Source organism: Heliangelus exortis, chromosome 29 (assembly GCF_036169615.1).
Source record: "Heliangelus exortis chromosome 29, bHelExo1.hap1, whole genome shotgun sequence".
Taxonomy (NCBI): Eukaryota; Metazoa; Chordata; class Aves; order Apodiformes; family Trochilidae; genus Heliangelus; species Heliangelus exortis.
In genome coordinates this window covers 3,523,906-3,540,399 of record NC_092450.1, presented here as the reverse complement: position 1 = coordinate 3,540,399, position 16,494 = coordinate 3,523,906, and the positions used below count along the sequence as shown (strand labels likewise).

At 66.3% G+C, this 16,494-nt stretch overlaps 5 protein-coding genes across 6 annotated transcripts; 4 read left to right on the top strand and 1 right to left on the bottom strand.

Annotated features, from left to right (window-relative positions):
- Positions 1-784: 784 nt before the first annotated feature.
- On the top strand, positions 785-4,746 carry NAGLU (N-acetyl-alpha-glucosaminidase). The gene is made up of 6 exons (XM_071728394.1): positions 785-1,390; positions 1,529-1,676; positions 1,758-1,904; positions 2,093-2,178; positions 2,424-2,680; positions 2,858-4,746. The coding sequence occupies exons 1-6, from the start codon at positions 981-983 to the stop codon at positions 4,072-4,074; spliced, it is 2,265 nt and encodes a 754-aa protein (XP_071584495.1). The 5' UTR covers positions 785-980; the 3' UTR covers positions 4,075-4,746.
- A 262-nt stretch (positions 4,747-5,008) lies between these two features.
- On the top strand, positions 5,009-6,805 carry HSD17B1 (hydroxysteroid 17-beta dehydrogenase 1). The gene is given in 6 exon segments (XM_071728382.1): positions 5,009-5,202; positions 5,205-5,468; positions 5,762-5,941; positions 6,040-6,133; positions 6,262-6,445; positions 6,520-6,805. Coding segments are annotated over 6 exon segments (975 nt in total). The 5' UTR covers positions 5,009-5,105; the 3' UTR covers positions 6,676-6,805.
- A 215-nt stretch (positions 6,806-7,020) lies between these two features.
- Positions 7,021-10,839, top strand: COASY (Coenzyme A synthase). Its single transcript, XM_071728381.1, has 9 exons — positions 7,021-7,711; positions 7,849-8,063; positions 8,244-8,375; positions 8,582-8,771; positions 9,209-9,273; positions 9,679-9,763; positions 9,942-10,039; positions 10,129-10,275; positions 10,515-10,839. The coding sequence occupies exons 1-9, from the start codon at positions 7,093-7,095 to the stop codon at positions 10,569-10,571; spliced, it is 1,608 nt and encodes a 535-aa protein (XP_071584482.1). The 5' UTR covers positions 7,021-7,092; the 3' UTR covers positions 10,572-10,839.
- Positions 10,840-10,995: 156 nt separating this feature from the next.
- MLX (MAX dimerization protein MLX) lies at positions 10,996-13,663 on the top strand. Its single transcript, XM_071728383.1, has 8 exons — positions 10,996-11,121; positions 11,308-11,344; positions 11,498-11,587; positions 11,831-11,937; positions 12,058-12,157; positions 12,385-12,484; positions 12,809-13,010; positions 13,183-13,663. Exons 1-8 carry the CDS (start codon positions 11,077-11,079, stop codon positions 13,237-13,239), a joined length of 738 nt encoding a protein of 245 aa, XP_071584484.1. The 5' UTR covers positions 10,996-11,076; the 3' UTR covers positions 13,240-13,663.
- PSMC3IP (PSMC3 interacting protein) lies at positions 13,637-15,878 on the bottom strand. 2 transcript variants are annotated; one of them, XM_071728384.1, is made up of 8 exons: positions 15,749-15,878; positions 15,501-15,607; positions 15,331-15,420; positions 15,153-15,264; positions 14,905-15,050; positions 14,763-14,816; positions 14,186-14,245; positions 13,637-14,104 (listed from the first exon to the last, which is right to left on the bottom strand). In XM_071728384.1, the coding sequence occupies exons 1-8, from the start codon at positions 15,780-15,782 to the stop codon at positions 14,045-14,047; spliced, it is 663 nt and encodes a 220-aa protein (XP_071584485.1). In that variant the 5' UTR covers positions 15,783-15,878; the 3' UTR covers positions 13,637-14,044. The 2 variants fall into 2 exon arrangements, with proteins under 2 accessions (XP_071584485.1, XP_071584487.1); XM_071728386.1 differs by lacking the exon at positions 14,763-14,816 and having other exon boundaries at positions 13,932-14,104.
- Positions 15,879-16,494: the final 616 nt, after the last annotated feature.

Below are 16,494 nucleotides of genomic sequence, written 5' to 3'. Positions count from 1 at the left end.
ATCCCGGCTGACATCCTGAGCGGGGCAGGGCAGGGCCCGCTCCGTCCTGCCGGCTGCTGCCTGCCCAGATAAACCCCTCGGCTTCCCGCAGGAAGGAAAACCCGGGGCTGGTTGGAGCTGGCTGCTGGGGGTGTCCTTGCGTGGGCACCGGGAAACACCCGGGGGCTGCAGCCCCGCTCCCGGCCCCGCTTCCCCCCGAGGGATGTGTTTATTCAGCCCTTTCCTGCGGGCCCGGAGCTGCCCGAGGGGTTTGTCCCTGAGCGGGAAGGGCGGAAGGGAGGGCCGGGGGGCAGCTTGGTGATTGTGTCTCTGGGGTTGCTGGTGCCGCCGTTTCCCGAGCGTTTCGGGGGGGCGAGGAGGGGGTTTGTGCTGCCCCTCGTCCTCCCGCACCCGCAGAGGAGCAGCTGGATCCCCGCTGCTGCCAGCTGGGTCCGGGGGGACTCTTCCCTTTCACCCCCCTCCGTCTTGCACCACTCCCGGGTGCAATCACAACATTCCTGCCCGTTTCCAGGGATCTGCTTGGCCGCTGTCACAGCACAGCCGTGGCTGCAGCCGGAGCTGGAGACCCCGGCCCGCCCCCCCGGGACACCGGCCATGTCCCCCCCATCCCCCGGGAAACCTCCCGGTCTCGCAGCGCCCTCTCCAGGACGGAGCGGTCCCGGGCAGGGGACAGAGCGGCCCCGGAAGCCCGGAGCCGGGCAGCACCGCTCCCCTGGAGAGTGGCCGGTTCCCTCCCCGGCCCGGTTCGCCCCTTTCACGTTCTGTGAAAACAGCCCGAAGCCCCCACTGCAGCCTTGCGTCCCACCATCTCCGCTCCCGGTGCCAGACGGCTCCTGGAGCAAGCACCGGCTCGTAGTAACCGGCCCTGCCCCACTCCCGGTACCGTCTGGCCGCGCCCACCGCCGGTTCCGCCCCGGCCAGCTCCTCCCGTCGCAGGACCCGATTGGAGGAGCGCGACGGGGCTGGGGCAGGGAGCGGCGATGGCGGCGAGGCGGGGACCGGGATCCGGATGGGAAGCGGGACCGGGACCGGCGCGGCTGCTGCTGGTGGTGCTGCTGGCGGCGCGGACAGGCGCGGGCCATACCGGGCAGGAGGCCGCGGTCCAGGCGCTGGCGCGGCGGCTGCTGGGACCCCGAGCAGTTGCCGTGGCCCTGTCGGTGGATCCGGCATTGGCGGCGGGCGGTACCGACACGTACCGGCTGCGATCGCCGCCTGAAGCTGCAGTGGCCGTGGCCGTCACCGGCTCCAGCGGCGTGGCGGCGGCCGCCGGCCTCTACCGGTACCTGCGCGACTTCTGCGGCTGCCACCTGTCCTGGTCCGGGGCGCAGCTCCACCTGCCCGACCCGCTGCCCCGGCTGCAGACCGAGATCCGCGCCGCTGCCCCCGGCAGGTAACGGGGCCGCGGGGTCCCGGAGATGCGGAGCCGGCGCTGCTCACGCCTCGTTAACCCGGGACAAGGCGGCTTTATGTAACGGGAACGGGGCCGGGAGCGGGGGCCCAGCCCACAGCCTCCCACCCCACCCCCCAGGTACCGGTACTACCAGAACGTCTGCACCCAGAGCTACTCCTATGTCTGGTGGGACTGGGAGCGCTGGGAGCGGGAGATCGACTGGATGGCGCTGAGCGGCATCAACCTGGCACCGGCCTTCGCGGGGCAGGAGGCTGCCTGGCAGCGGGTTGAGTATGGGGCAGGGGGCAGTGGGGTGGGGGGCAGTGGGGTGGGTGTGAGGCTCACTGAGCCCCCATGCCCCCTGCAGGTGTACCGCTCCCTGGGCCTCAACCAGTCCGAGATCGACGCCTACTTCACTGGCCCGGCTTTCCTGGCCTGGAACCGCATGGGGAACCTCCGCGGGTGGGCAGGGCCACTGCCGCCCTCCTGGCACCTCAAACAGCTCTACCTGCAGGTACTGGGGGCACCGGGGATGCCCGGGCAGATACACACCACCCTCTGCCCCAGGCTGAGACAGTGGTCATGATGGCTTGGGGGCTTTTGCTCCCCTTCCCTAAGCCCCCACAGTGCCTGTGAGCCCCTCATGGGGAGGTGGGAGAGGGATTCCTCTCCCCCTGCTCCCTCGCTCCTTCTCTCTCCCAGTACCGGATCGTGGAGAGGATGCGCTCGCTGGGGATGATCACGGTGCTGCCAGCCTTTGCAGGCCACGTGCCCCAGGGGGTTCTCCGGTAGGTGCAGCCCCATGTGCCCACAGACCCGTGGAGCAGATCAGCCCTGGCTGCAGCCCCCTCCCCACTATCCAGCCCTTGACACTTCCCAGGGTCCCACCACAGAACTGCACTGCCTGCGTGGGGCCCAACGCAGCTCCTGGCCCTCCTATGCCCATGCTGCTCTCCCTGGGAGGCTGCTCTGTCCCTGTAGGGACGCAGGGGTCCTGTCCTGTCCTGATCCCCATCTCTGTCCTTTGGCACAGGGTCTTCCCACGTGTGAACGCCACTCGCCTTGGGGGCTGGAGCCACTTTGACTGCACCTACTCATGTACCTACCTGCTGGACCCAGAGGACCCTATGTTCCAGGTGATCGGGACCCTCTTCCTGAAGGAGCTGATCAAAGAGTTTGGCACTGACCACATCTATAGTGCAGACACCTTCAACGAGATGACCCCCCTCTCCTCTGACCCTGCCTATCTCTCGAGGGTCAGTAGCGCCGTCTTCAGGTCAATGGCAGGAGGTGGGTCAGCATGTGGGGATGGCAGGGGCAGGTGGCTCTGGGTCCTACACGTGTACTCAGCAGACTCTGTTAGTGTCAGACCCTCAGGGACCCTCTAAGAAGGGCATTTGGTGGGACACCCACTGTGTCACTGGTGTCTGCCTGGAGGGGATCTCACCCCATGCACTCTCTCCCCAGCTGATCCCGAGGCGCTGTGGCTGATGCAGGGATGGCTCTTCCAGCACCAGCCAGACTTCTGGCAGCCAGCACAGGTGCGGGCACTGCTGCACGGTGTGCCCCTGGGCAGGATGATTGTTCTCGACCTCTTTGCTGAGTCCAAGCCTGTCTACCAATGGACGGAGTCCTTCTACGGGCAGCCCTTCATCTGGTGCATGCTGCACAACTTTGGGGGCAATCACGGCCTCTTCGGCACCGTGGAGGCCATCAACCACGGCCCCTTTGCGGCTCGCCGCTTCCCCAACTCTACCATGGTGGGCACCGGCCTGGTGCCCGAGGGCATCGAGCAGAACGACGTGGTGTACGAGCTGATGAACGAGCTGGGCTGGCGCCAGGAGCCCCTCGACCTCCCCAGCTGGGTGACCCGCTACGCCGAGCGCCGCTACGGTGCCCCGAACGCCGCCGCAGCCGCCGCCTGGCGCCTGCTCCTCCGCAGCGCCTACAACTGCACCGGCGTCTGCGTCAACCACAACCGCAGCCCCCTGGTGCGCCGGCCCTCCCTGCGCATGGACACCGAGCTCTGGTACAACGCCAGCGATGTCTACGAGGCCTGGCGCCTGCTGCTGAGCGCCAGCCCCGAGCTGGGCTCCAGCCCCACCTTCCGCTACGACCTGGTGGACGTCACGCGTCAGGCGGCTCAGCAGCTGGTGAGCAGCTTCTACCTGAGCATCCGCCAGGCCTTCCAGAGCCACGCGCTGCCCGAGCTGCTGACGGCCGGCGGTGTGCTGGTCTACGACCTGCTGCCAGAGCTGGACAACCTCCTCTCCAGCCACCGTCTCTTCCTGCTGGGCCGCTGGCTGGAGAGCGCCCGTGCCATGGCCACCAGTGACCGGGAGGCTGAGCAGTATGAGCTGAATGCTCGGAACCAGGTGACGCTCTGGGGACCCAATGGGAACATCCTGGATTATGCCAACAAGCAGCTGGGGGGGCTGGTGCTGGACTACTATGGCGTGCGCTGGAGCCTCTTCGTCTCTACACTGGTGGAAAGTCTCAACTCGGGCACCCCCTTCCACCAGGACCAGTTCAACCAAGCTGTTTTCCAGGTGGAGAGAGGTTTTATTTACAACCAGAAGCGCTACCCGGCTGTGCCAGCTGGGGACACACTGGAGATCTCCAGGAAGCTTTTCCTCAAGTACTACCCCAGCACCCTGCAGCACAGCCGGGCTGGGCCAGCGTGACTTTGACTGTGCCTTCAGAGCCTTCCCTGTGAGGAAGGTCAGAGCCCCTGCACCCTCCTGTGTCCAGGATTCCACAGCTCCATCCAGGCTGATGGCTCCATCCTGGCCCTGCTGGGATGAAGGTGCAGAGCCCGGTGTCCCCCAGCCAGCCTGGATCCTGCCTGGGCAGGATCAGGGACAAGTTCTATCACAGGGATCCATCCTGTGCCCTGCTCAGCCCTTCCAGCCCCACTGGGATGCCCTGAGCCTGGCTCCAGGAAGGCTGGGCTGCAGGCATGAGCTGCCCCAGTGCTCCCAGCTGGAAGCTCAGATGTGCAGAGGGACAGGACACACAGGGCCCTGACTGGTGGCTCTGGTGATGGTGGAGAGGCAGCCAGGGAGGCGGTGGAGGCAGAGCAACCCCTGCCCAGGGGAACCAGCCTCACCTCTGCTGTGGCCCCAGGTCTCTGCCCCATGGACCCCAGTGCCTGTCGGAATGCTCTGCTGCATGGCCCTGGCTACACTTAGTGCCTTTGATATTGAAAGAGACTTTGCAGAGCTTTCTGCAGTGTCTGGAGCTCTGCTCCCCAGGGATGAGGTGTTTTAGGCCTTTCCCCAAAGCTGGAGCTCAGGCAGAGCCTGGCTGCAGTGCTGCCAGCCTGCGGAGCCATTAAAGGCTGCGGACTGCTCGTATCTCCCACGTTTGTCCAACTCCTTTCCCCAGTGCAGGACTTGTGTGAAACGGGGGCAAAGCTGGAAAAAATGTGCTGCCAGATGTGTGCTGGCAGCCCAGGTGCCTGGCACGGCCCGGCTGGTGCTGGTTCCAGCTGGTGCCGACCCCCCGGGCTGCAGCTCCCCGTGTGACCTGGAGCCTCCCCCCACGGGGGGGTCCTGGCTCTATCACAGCAGGTGTGAGCATCAAAGGCGTGGGGAGGGGGGCTGAGGGGCCTTGAGATAAGGCAGCAGACACAACACCCGTGGCAGGAGGGTGGGGGGGACCCCCCTCTCGGCCCTTTTAAGCGGCACAGCCCCTCGGCCAGCACTGCACAACCATGGGGAGAACCACGGTGCTGATCACCGGCTGCTCCTCGGGCATCGGCCTGGGGCTGGCTGCACGGCTGGCGGCCGACAGCGCCGGCAGGTTCAAAGGTAACGGGGGTCTGGCACCCCGGGGGTCTCTTGGGGGTGGACTGGGGTTGGTGCTGGCTGCGTGGCTTAGCGTTATCACTGCCTACACCGTGCTCTGCCCCCAGTGTATGCCACCATGCGGGACCTGTCCAAGGCTGAGCGGCTGCTGCAGCGCCTGGGGGGCCGCTGCCCCGACACGCTGGAGCTCCTGCAGCTCGACGTCACGGACCCCCACTCACTGGCAGCTGTCACACAGCGGGTGCAGGGGCAGCAGCTGGATGTGCTGGGTACAGCTCTTCCCTGTGCCCCTGCTGTCCCCGGGGTGGCTGGGGGAGCCCACCTGGGGTCACTGACTCTCCCCAGGGCACTGGGGGCAGATATGAAGTCACTGGAGATGACAGCAGTCCTAGGGAGGGCTGAGGTGTGGGCTGAGGTGTTCCGGGGGGGCAGGAGTGGGGTTTAGGGGTGCTGGGGGGGGATCAATGACTCACCCACAGGGAAATGCCCCCGGTTTCTGGCACTTCAGTGATGCCAGGGTGTACCGGGGAGCTGTGGTGACTGATGGCACTGTGCCTGGCAGTCTGCAACGCTGGGGTGGGACTGATGGGACCCCTGGAGACCTGTTCTGACCAGGCCATGAAAGCCATCTTCGACGTGAACCTCTTTGGGGTCATCCGCACCATCCAGGCTTTCCTGCCCGCCATGAAGCACCGCAGGGCTGGGCGGATCCTTGTCTCCAGCAGCATCGGGGGGCTGCAAGGTGGGACCCGGCCCTGCTGCAGCAGGACCCCCAGAATGCTGTGGCACGGGGAGCTGTGGGGAAGGGACTCGGGTGCTCAGGCTGTGGCTCTGCCCCAGGGCTGCCTTTCAACTCCGTGTACTGTGCCAGCAAGTTTGCAGTGGAGGGGCTGTGTGAGAGCCTGGCCATCGTCCTGCAGCCCTTCAACATCCAGTGAGTGTGGGCAGTGACACGGGGGCTGGACACCTGCCAGACAGGCAGCAGGATTTGGGGTGCCAGGATGGGGGAACCGTGGGGCTCAGGCACTCGGCACCAAGCTTGTGCCCTGCTCCTGCCCACAGCCTGACACTGGTGGAGTGTGGACCTGTCAACACCAGCTTCCTGGACAACCTGCAGTGCCCGGACCCCAAGGGCCATGAGCTGCAGGACCTGGACGCTGAGACGCGGGGTCTCTACCACCGGTACTTGCAGCACTGCCAGGGGGTCCTGGGTCACTCGGCCCAGGAGGTGGAGGATGTCCTGCAGGTGAGTCCCTGTGAGTCGTGGGTGGGTGCCCGGGGGGAGCTGTGGGGCCGTACTTGACGTGTCTGCGGTGCCAGGTGTTCCTGGAGGCCATGGGCACCCCCTGCCCGCCCCTGCGCTGTGTCACCACCCAGCTCCTGGCCCCGCTCCGCCGCCTCAGGCTCTCCAGCCCCGACGGCCGCGCCTTTCTTCGGGCCATGCACGATTTCGTGTTCGGTGGGGACCAGCCCTGAGCCCGGGGGGCCGCACTGCGGACCCCCCACCCTGCCACGTCCGTCCCGGACGGGGGGCTCGGTCCCTCCTTGTGGCAAATAAATCCTTTTGCAGCCGCACGGCTCCCGGCTCCGTCCCTCTCGCCGAGCCCTGTCCAGGGGTGGCGGGGATTCTCTCTTCGCCTCTGCTCTCGGGTCCCCCGGGGGGTCCCCGGAACCGGGCCGTGCTCCGGGGGCTGGCGGAGACCCCCGTGGGGCCGTGCCCGGGGACGTGGATGGAGGCCGGGTTTGTCCGTCTCCTCCCTCGGCGGGCGGAGCACCGGGGCAGCCCACGGGCTCCCTCCTCCGCCGCCGCACCGGGTATCCGGACGGACTCCCCGGAGGCGGTCCCGGCCGGCAGCGCGTTCCGGGGCGGTGGCGGAGGCTTCCGGCGGGGCCATGCCGCCCTTCGGCTCGGGGCTGCTGGTGCTGACGGCCCCGCTGGCCGCGCTGCCCGGGCGGGCGGCGGCGGCGCTGGCGGCGGCGGCGGGGCTGGTGTCGGGGCCGCTGTACGTGCACCTTCAACCGGGGCTGCACCTGGCGGCCCCCGGGACCTCCCCCGCCGCACCCCCCGCCAGCCCCGCGCTGCTCCGCGCCCTGGCTGCGCTATACGGGGCGGCGGCGGCTCAGCCGGGCCTGGACCTGCGCGTCCTGCTGGGCCCCGGCCGCCGCCTGGCCCGCCCGCCCGCCGTCCTGCTGGCCAGCGCGGCCGAGGCGCCGGGGCCGCCGGGGCCGGTACAGCTCGGCCTGCAGCGCTTGGCCGCCGACGCCTACGGCTGCCCCCCGCGCCTGCCCGCGCTGCTGCTGGGCACCGGGGACCCCCCGGAGGACCCGGGTGCGGACCCCGGTGCGGACTCCGGTGCGGACCCCGGTGCGGTTCTCCCCGACTTCTCCGACGTGGCGGTCGGCGGCACCTTCGACCGCCTGCATGGCGCCCACCGCCTCCTGCTCAGCGCCTGCTGCCTCCTGGCTCGGCACCGGCTCCTGGCCGGGGTGGCCGATGGCGACCTCCTCCGCCGTGAGTCCCGGGGCGGGGGCAGCTGGGGGGGACCGGTCCAAAGGCACCGATGGGTTCTGTCCCCATGGTCTCCCTTTGCCGCCGCTCCGGGAGCTGCGCGTTGCTGAAGCTGCGCTCTTGGCTTCTCCGCCCGGCAGACAAGGTTCTGGCGGAGCTGATCGAGCCCTACGAGCTGCGAGCGGCCAAGCTGCGCGAGTTTCTGGAGGACGTGAAGCCCTCTCTGCGTTACGACATCGTGCCTCTGGTCGACCCCTTCGGCCCCGCGATCACGGACCCCGACCTGCAGTGCCTGGTGGTCAGCGAGGAGACCCGCAGGGGAGGGGAGGCCGTGAACAAGAAGAGACTTGAAAATGTAATTCCCGCACGGGGTCCTTGGCTGCCCGGGAAGGTGCCCCCCACGGGGATGGGGCTGCCCCGTGGGGACGCTGGGGTGGTCACAGCCTCGTTTGTGCTGCTCTGATCTCCTGCCGAGCCCCCTCCCCTCCACCGCAGCCCCCCCGGTGACAGCCCTTGGGGCTCTCTTCTCCCGCAGGGGCTCCCCGAGCTGGTTCTCTATGAGATCCTGCTGCTGATGGACCCCGACCACAGCCCGAGTGAGGAGGAGAAGATCAGCTCCTCCAGCCTGCGGCAGAGGCTGCTGGGGACACTGCTGAGGCCCCCACGGGTGAGGGGGCTCAGGGAGCAGCGTGCCCGGGCAGAGGGCAGGGCTGGAACCAGCACAGGCCCTGCTGCAGGAGGATGAGTTCTGGGGGAACTTGCTCTGCAGGGCCAGGACCTTCCATGCCCATCTCCAGGCCTGGTGGTCTGGATCCTCCTCCAGCAGAGCCCACGTCCTCTGTCTGCTGGCAACAGCTTTCCTTCTTCCCATAGCAAAACCCTGCCCTGCCTTCCCACCCGTACATCATCGGTCTGACTGGAGGAACTGGGAGTGGGAAAACCTCCATAGCCAAACTGCTGGGGCAGCTGGGAGCCTTCCTGATTGATGCTGACAAGCTGGGCCACGCTGTCTATGTCCCGGGGGGCCCTGCCCACGCGCGGGTGGTGTCAGCCTTCGGGGCAGGTAGAGCCACCGAGCTGTGGGGAGGACTGGGAGGAGAAGGGGAGGGAGGGGTCTGTCTGACATTGTCCTGGTGTCCCAGGAAGAGCCCTGTCCTGCATCTTGCGTCCCACCCCGTGGGTTTTGAGCTCCCTGTGGCTGATTCAGTGGCAGCTGGGCCCAAGCAGGACAAGCCAGTTCTTTCCCCAGCTCTTCTGCATCCCACATCAGAGTGACTGTAAACTGGTGTGGGAGGCTAAGCTGGGCTGCCACTTGCCCAGGAAAAGCTCTTCTCTGTCCTTCCCTGGTACAAGGTGAAGAGCTGCCGGGTCAGGTCCTACAGCTCCTCTCTGGGGCACTCTCAGAGGCCCACACTGCCATCATCCTTTCTGCTCTGGGCTTGCTGTGGGGAAGGAAGTTGGGTTCATTCTTCCCCAGCCTGTTACACTTCTCTCCTGCAGAAATCGTGAATGAAGATGGCACAATTAACAGGAAAGTCCTTGGGGCCAAAGTGTTTGGAAACCCGGTAAGATCAGCACAGACTGTCAATGTTTAATCTCCTTAGTGGGGAGCATTCTGCTGAGGCTTTTAATTTTTCAGCTCTTTGAGCTTATGAAACCTTCCTGACAGTGATATACAGACAAGGCAGGACACAGAGACCTGTCCTGGACACGCTCCTCTCACCCTGGCAGCTGCTGCTTCCCTGTCCCCTGTGTCCCACACTTGTCCTTCACACAGTGAGGGGCACCCTGACACACACAGAGCTGGTGCTCTCTGATCCTTGTCACAGCAGCACTGAGGACAGTGACAGTAACAAGACCCGTGGGCATTCCTTCCTCGTGCTTAGCAGCAGGCAGTGGGGTCCATCCCCTGGGATTTAGGCAGTTCTTTCTGGGTGCTGCCTGACTCCTGCTGTCATGGCCCTTCCTAGGAGCAGCTGAAGCGTCTCACGGACATCGTGTGGCCCGAGATAGCCCGGATGGTCAAGGAGCAGATCGGGGAGGCGGATGCTCAAGGTACCCGGGGCAGCTCCTGTCACAGCACAAAGGGGGGAACTGGTGCAGCACACCACGAGCCAGAGTTTGCAGAGAGATGTGACCCTACGAGTGTAACCGGAGGGGCTGGGCCGGACCCCGAGGGGCGATCGTGTGTCCTCAGAGTTGTCAGATACCAAGGAATGGCCCCGTTCTGCAGGGAAGGCTGTGTGCGTGCTGGATGCTGCCGTGCTGCTGGAGGCTGGCTGGCAAGACATGGTCCATGAGGTGTGGACGGCCATCATCCCTGAGGAGGAGGTGGGCGATGCCCCTTGTCCCCTCCCTGGCTGCTGGGGCTGTGTCCCCTCCCCCTGCCAGCGCCTGAGCGTCCCCTCTGGTCCCTCCAGGCTGTCAGACGCATCATGGCCAGAGATGGGCTGAGCGAGGAGGCTGCTCGCAGCCGGCTGCGGAGCCAGATGAGCAACAGCCAGAGGGTGGAGCAGTCACAGGTGGTGCTGAGCACGCTCTGGGAGCCCGAGGTCACCCGCAAGCAGGTGAGCCCCAGAGCTCCCCGGTTTCTGCCTTGGGGGGAGGTGGGGACCGTGGTGGGCAGGGGAGGGCTCGGTGCTGTGCCCGGGTGTGCTGCTCACCCGCGAGGCTGTCTCTGGGCACAGCCACGAGGGATTTCAACGCAGCCGGGGGACAGGAAGCGTGGGACCCTCGTGTGCCAGCCCTGCCTCATCCCTGGCTCGTCCCGGGCTCTGAAGTGCCACCCACGCGGGTTCTCCGGCAGGTTGAGAGGGCGTGGGACCTCCTGCAGCAGCGCTTGTGCCAGCGGCAGAGCCCTTGAGGGGCCGCGCTCCTCCTCACCATCCCGGCTCATCCCGCGGATCCCACCACGCCACGGCAGGACCCGGGGGTCCCGGTCCCGGCACCCCGCGCCGCCAGCGAGCCGGCCCTGCCGGAGAGGAGCGCAGCGAGGGGCTGAGCCCAGCGCCACGTCCCGTCCCGTCCCGCCGGGGGCCCTGCCCTCCCCTGGGGGGGTCACGGCTGCGGCTCCCCCGGCCCCAGGGAGGAACCCGCACCCCCCCCCGTGGTAGTAAAGAGGCGGCTCCGTCCCTGCGTGTCCGTGTGTGGCCCTGTCCCCTCTGTCCCCTCCCGGCCCCGCTGCTCGGTGTCCCGGGGGTGGGGGCGGCTCAGCTCCGGGATCCCCGCGGGCTGCGGATTTTTTTACACGATGACGTCACGGTGACGTCAGAGCCGTTGCGTGGGTGGGGCGGGAGAGCGCCCTCTGGCGGACAGGCGGCACCGCCCTTCCCATCGGCCCCCGCGGAGGTCACGTGACCGGGCGGAAGATGGCGGAGCCGCCGGGAGCTGCGGCCGAGGACTCGTGGGGGAAGGTGGGTCCGGTACCGGGCACCGGCACCGCGGCGGAACCGGGCGAGGGAGAAGGCCCGGGGGGAAGGGGCAGGGGGGGCGGAACGAGGGGGTTCCGGAGGGGGCGGGGGGGTCCGGCCCGGGGTTGGTTCCGCTCGCCCCCCGCCCCGCTGATGTCTCTGCTCTCTCCCGCCCCGGCCCCGCGCAAGGTGGACTCAGCCTACGGTGACAATGGCCTAGACTCGGGTACGTGCCCGGCAGCCCCCCGGTTCTGAGCGCCACGGGGACGGCGGCGGCCCCGGTCACCCCCCGCACCCACCGCTCCCCGGTGACCGTGTCCGTCCGTCCCCCCCCGTCCCTCTGCGCCCGGTTCATCGCTGACTCCGTGACCTCTTCCAGCGCTCTTCATGGAGAACGCCAGGAAAGGGAGCATCGTGTCCCGGGCCAACAGCATCGGCTCCACCAGCGCCTCTTCCGTCCCCAACACAGGTGGGCCGGGCCGGACCGGACCGGTGCCGTTTGTCCCCTCTGAGCGCGGGTCTTTGCTCTCCGCGGTGCTCAGCACCTCGCGGGGGGCTCGGGGGGAGCTTGGGGCACCTCACGGGGCTGCTCCTCTGTGCCTCTGCCCCCCCGTGCTCCGGGAGCTCCCTCGGGATTCCCCCCCTGTGCCTCCCTCGGGATTCCCCCTCCGGGAGCTCCCTCGGGATTCCCCCCTGTGCTGTCCCCGTGCAGATGATGAGGACAGCGATTACCACCAGGAGCCCTACAAGGAATCCTACAAGGACCGGCGCCGGCGGGCACACACCCAGGCAGAGCAGAAGAGGAGAGATGCCATCAAGGTAACCCCTGCACCCCCCTCGCTGTGGGCACCTCCGTGGTGAGGGGGAGTTGGGGTCTGACACCTCTGGAGCTGCCACCCCCTCCTCAGACACGTTTGCTGTGGCTCTGCTTCCCCACAGAAAGGCTACGATGACCTGCAGGCTATTGTCCCCACCTGTGAGCAGCAGGATTTCTCCATAGGCTCTCAGAAGCTGAGCAAAGCCATTGTGCTCCAGAAGAGTGAGTCCTGAGGGTGCTTGTCCTGTCAAACCTCCCCCTCTGAGATGCTTTGTGCAGCTTGGGGGGGGGGTGCGGGACCCCCTGGTGGGGTGGTGCCTGGGGGAGCCCAGTGCTGGCCACCTACACCCACCCAGCACCTGCCCAGGGTCAGAGACCTCCTGTGGGGATCTCAGGGGTTTATCTGTGCTCTCACAGCCTGTTCCTCACACCTCTGTTTGTGTGCTCAGCCATTGATTACATCCAGTTCCTGCATAAGGAAAAGAAGAAGCAAGAGGAGGAAGTTTCTACCCTCAGGAAAGATGTGATGGCTCTGAAGATCATGAAAGTGTAAGTGAAGTGTTGGTGCCTGCTCTTTCCTGCTCTTCCCTCAGGTCCTGTCAGGGCTCTCCGGGTGCCCTCAGTGCTCTGGAGTCTTTCTGGGCTCAGCTGGAGGATTTCAGGGGTGGGTGTTGGTGGCTCTGAGGCAGAAAATGCTTCTGCTCCCAGCACTGGGGGAGGCCACAGCTTCTCGGGGTTCATTTCCTTGCAGGATTTTCCACAAACTCTTGTTCCTTGTGTCCCTGCTGTGGTTCAGGGGGGGCAGTGAGGGGCAGGGGGCTCTGGGCTGAGGTCTTTGTCCTGGTGCTGGACCTGTCAGGTGATTTATTTCAGGAACTACGAGCAGATTGTGAAGGCTCATCAGGACAACCCAAACGAGGGGAAGGACCAGATCTCTGACGAGGTGAAGTTCAACGTTTTCCAGGGCATCATGGATTCCCTCTTCCAATCCTTCAACGCCTCCATCTCAGTAACAAGTTTTCAGGAGCTCTCAGCTTGTGTCTTCAGCTGGATTGAGGAGCACTGCAAGCCCCAGGTGAGCAGGAGGGGAAGGAAGGGGGGCAGGGACCCCCGGGCACCCCTGGGGAGGGGGTTGTGGGGTTAGGGCTGGGGTGACAGAGCCTCTCCTGCTGTTGGATGGGTCTGGGGGCTGCTGGGGTGACCCAGGGCTCAGGAAGGTTCCCCTGACCCCAACCCCTCTGCCCCAGACCCTGCGGGACATCGTCATCGGGGTCCTGCACCAGCTGAAGAGCCAACTCTACTGACCCCCCCTCCCCTTGGGGCTGGGCTGGGCCACTGCCCTCCTGGCTCTTCTGAAGCTTCAAATTATTTATTGTATGAACCACCCAACCCATCCACGGGCACCCGTGGGTGCTGTGACCATCACTGATCCCAAATCCACACAGGGACCTGGCCCAGGGGGAGGATGTGTGTCTGTGGGGTGTGTGGGTGCTGGTTCTGGTGCTCCACTGTGGGGTCCCCAGTGCCCCAGGGGCAGCTGCAGGGGGCTGGGAGATGTTGCTTGAGCTGAGGATCCTCCTGGGGGGGGGAAGGGGTGCAGAGAGCCAACCCCTGTGGCTGCCCCTGCCCTGGGGAGGGAGGACGTGGAGCATTACAGACCTGATATGCAAAAGCAATGTATTTTTCTATTGTGAAAAGTAATTAAATAAATTTTGCTGAATGTTTTAATGATTTTTACACTTTTATTTCTGTTGCTGAGACCTTAGGCCCTTCCCCTGGTGCTGGGAGGAGGCTGACAAGTGGTTCCTGAGAACCCAACCCACCCAGACCCCACCCCAATCCTGCAGCAAAGGCCCCAGGAGAGGCAGAGGCACCCTGGGGTGTGGCTGAGACCCAGAAATGGGCCCCAGTTCCTCCCCTCACTGAGGCACCCACTGCCTTTTGTCACTGGGACCCTGGGGACTCAGCAGCCACAGCCCCCCCCCCCTCCCCTCTGCAAGGGATTCCAAACCAAACACCTGGAAATGTGCAGGAAGAGCCCAAGCCCTGCAAAAAAGACAAAACACCCCAACACCTGAGCTGCAGCATCAGCTCCTCCCTCCCGTGGCCTCACAGGGCTGCTGGCAGGGTGACACCTTGGTCCTCATCTGTCTCGATCCCAACCTCCTCCTGTGCACAGGGGACAGCTCAGGGGGGGTGACACAGCCCAGCAGAGACACCCCAGGGGCCACCCCCAGCCTCAGCACTCACCAAGAATTGCTTCTTGCTTTTGGGGTACCCTTCCAGGATGGCCTCCAGCAGCTCGGTTGCCTGGGGAGTCAGAGGCACCCAGGGTCACCCTGAGGCTGTCACTGCCCCCACCCCCACCCTTCAGTGTCACCCAGGGGCTGTCACAGTGCTGTCCCCACCCCTCAGTGTCACCCAGGGTCACTCTGGGGCTGTCCTTGCACTGTCCCCACCTCTCAGTGTCACCCTGGGGCTGTCACAGTGCTGTCCCCACCCCTCAGTGTCACCCAGGGTCACTCTGGGGCTGTCCTTGCACTGTCCCCACCTCTCAGTGTCACCCTGGGGCTGTCACTGCCCCACCCTCCACCCTTCAGTGTCACCTAGGGTCACTCTGGGGAAGTCACAGTGCTGTCCCCACCCCTCAATGTCACCCAGGGGCTGCCACAGTGCTGTCCCCACCCCTCAGTGTCACCCAGGGGCTGTCACAGTGCTGCCCCCACCCCTCAGTGTCACCCAGGGGCTGCCACAGTGCTGCCCCCACCCCTCAATGTCACCCAGGGGCTGTCACAGTGCTGTCCCCACCCCTCAGTGTCACCCTTACCATTCTCTTCCTCCTGCGCCACTCCCTGTGGTAGAGCTGCTGCTCACTGCAGACCTGCACAGGGATGCAGAACCCTGAGAACCCTCCCAGAAATCCCCCCAGAGGGTCTGGTGTGATGGCCCCAGCCCCAGCTGCCCTTTACCTTCTCCTTTTCTTCCGGTGTGACGTGGTTGGTGGCAGATTTGATCCTCTCCAGCTTCTCTGTGTAACTCCCACAGTCCTTCCTCAACACCTCCAGCTCTTTGCTCATCTCCGGGGTTGTCAGGGAGCTGTTCAGCTCCTTCAGCTCTGAAAGGGAGGCACCGATCACCACCAGAGCCACAGCCACCTCTGTCCCTGGGACCTCGGCCATTCGCGGGGCTGCAGGGGCCGCCCGGGAGCACCACTCACCCGCCTCCATCTGCCGGCAGCTCTGCTGCAGCGCCTGCACCTTGCTGGAGAGGGCAGCGATCTCCCCATCCAGAGCACGGAGCTCTGCATCGCTGGCGGCCGGGAGCTGCTCCTGGGGCGAGGCAGCGGGTCAGGGGGGGCGGTGACCGGCGGGGCAGCCCCCGGGGCCGGGGCTCACCTGGTCGGCGAAGTAAATCTTCTGCTTCCCGTAGGTTTTCTCGCGGATGCTGCCCTGCTGCGCCAGCTGCTCCAGCGCCTTCACCACGGCCTGGGGACGGGCGCCATCAGCCGGGCCCCGCCGTCCCGTCCCCCTCCCCCGGCTCGTTCCCCCGGCCCGACCCCGCTCACCGCCTTGCCCAGCCCGTGCTCCCGCTGCAGGTTCCCGAAGGCGTCCTGGGCGCTGTACGGACGGTTCTGCTCCCGCAGGTACCGCAGCAGAACGGCGGCGGCGCCTCCTGGGGGGAAGCTCCACGCTCACCGCGGCTGCCGGGACCGCAGCCCGGCCCCGCTCACCTTCCCCTGGGGCCGCCCCGTCACAGCCCGGCGCTGCTCCCCCTCCCCTGGTCCCGGTCCCGTCCTCCCAGGGCCCCGCTCACCGCCCGCCCCGGCGCCGTCGCGGCCTTTGCTCATCCTCCGCCTCCGCTCACCCGGCTCGCTGTCGGCCGCGATGACGCACTTCCGGCGCGCCGTCCGCGCCCAGCCAATCAGATAAAGGCAGAGGAAGAACCCTCCGATTGGCGGACGAGACCACGCCCCCAATGGAAGGGGCGGAGCCAGTGCCGCGAAAAGCCCCGCCCCTCCCTCAAGCCCCGCCTCCTACAGCCCCGTTACCGATTCCCCCGTTACCGATCCCCCCATTACCAACCCCTCCCGTTACCGATCCCCTCCCCGGGGGCAGCTCCCGGCACCCCAGGCGCAGTCAGAGAGGAGGCAGCGGTTCGGGGGTCCCTGCAGGGGGAGGATCTTTGCTGCACAACGTGATGGGGAAGGGGGGTTGGGGGGGGGGGGTCTATGGCTTAGAAACAGCGACGGGGGCAGGGGAGTGAGTCCGGGGTTCGGCCAGGCTCGGTCCGACCCAATCGAACGTCTCTACTGCTGGTTTGTGTGACCACAACGGGTTTTCCGGTGGCCGGTGGCACGGGGGCTGTCCCCAGGGGGGGACGGGTGGCCCAGCCCCACCCACCCTGGGCCCAACCCCGTGCCAGGAGGTCCCGGGGGCAGCGCGGTGACCCAGCGCCCCGGCCCAAGCCCCTGGGGGAGCACGGGGACCCCCAGCACATCGTCAGTCTCTGGGGACACCGAGACAGAAGCAGCTGCCACAGGAAATGTTCCTGAGGGGATT

Bases quoted from the DNA above. Each gene is read 5' to 3' on its own strand.
- NAGLU (XM_071728394.1), top strand. From the start codon at position 981: ATGGCGGCGAGGCGGGGACCGGGATCCGGATGGGAAGCGGGACCGGGA. The intron at 1,905-2,092 runs GTACTGGGGGCA...TCTCTCTCCCAG, and splicing joins TCAAACAGCTCTACCTGCAG to TACCGGATCGTGGAGAGGAT. The intron at 2,179-2,423 runs GTAGGTGCAGCC...CCTTTGGCACAG, and splicing joins GTGCCCCAGGGGGTTCTCCG to GGTCTTCCCACGTGTGAACG.
- MLX (XM_071728383.1), top strand. From the start codon at position 11,077: ATGGCGGAGCCGCCGGGAGCTGCGGCCGAGGACTCGTGGGGGAAG. The intron at 11,122-11,307 runs GTGGGTCCGGTA...GCCCCGCGCAAG, and splicing joins CCGAGGACTCGTGGGGGAAG to GTGGACTCAGCCTACGGTGA. The intron at 11,938-12,057 runs GTAACCCCTGCA...GCTTCCCCACAG, and splicing joins AGAGGAGAGATGCCATCAAG to AAAGGCTACGATGACCTGCA.
- COASY (XM_071728381.1), top strand. From the start codon at position 7,093: ATGCCGCCCTTCGGCTCGGGGCTGCTGGTGCTGACGGCCCCGCTGGCC. The intron at 7,712-7,848 runs GTGAGTCCCGGG...TCCGCCCGGCAG, and splicing joins CGATGGCGACCTCCTCCGCC to ACAAGGTTCTGGCGGAGCTG. The intron at 8,376-8,581 runs GTGAGGGGGCTC...TTCTTCCCATAG, and splicing joins CACTGCTGAGGCCCCCACGG to CAAAACCCTGCCCTGCCTTC.
- PSMC3IP (XM_071728384.1), bottom strand. From the start codon at position 15,782: ATGAGCAAAGGCCGCGACGGCGCCGGGGCGGGCG. The intron at 15,421-15,500 runs GTGAGCGGGGTC...GCCCGTCCCCAG, and splicing joins AGCACGGGCTGGGCAAGGCG to GCCGTGGTGAAGGCGCTGGA. The intron at 14,246-14,762 runs GTAAGGGTGACA...CTGACTCCCCAG, and splicing joins GGCGCAGGAGGAAGAGAATG to GCAACCGAGCTGCTGGAGGC.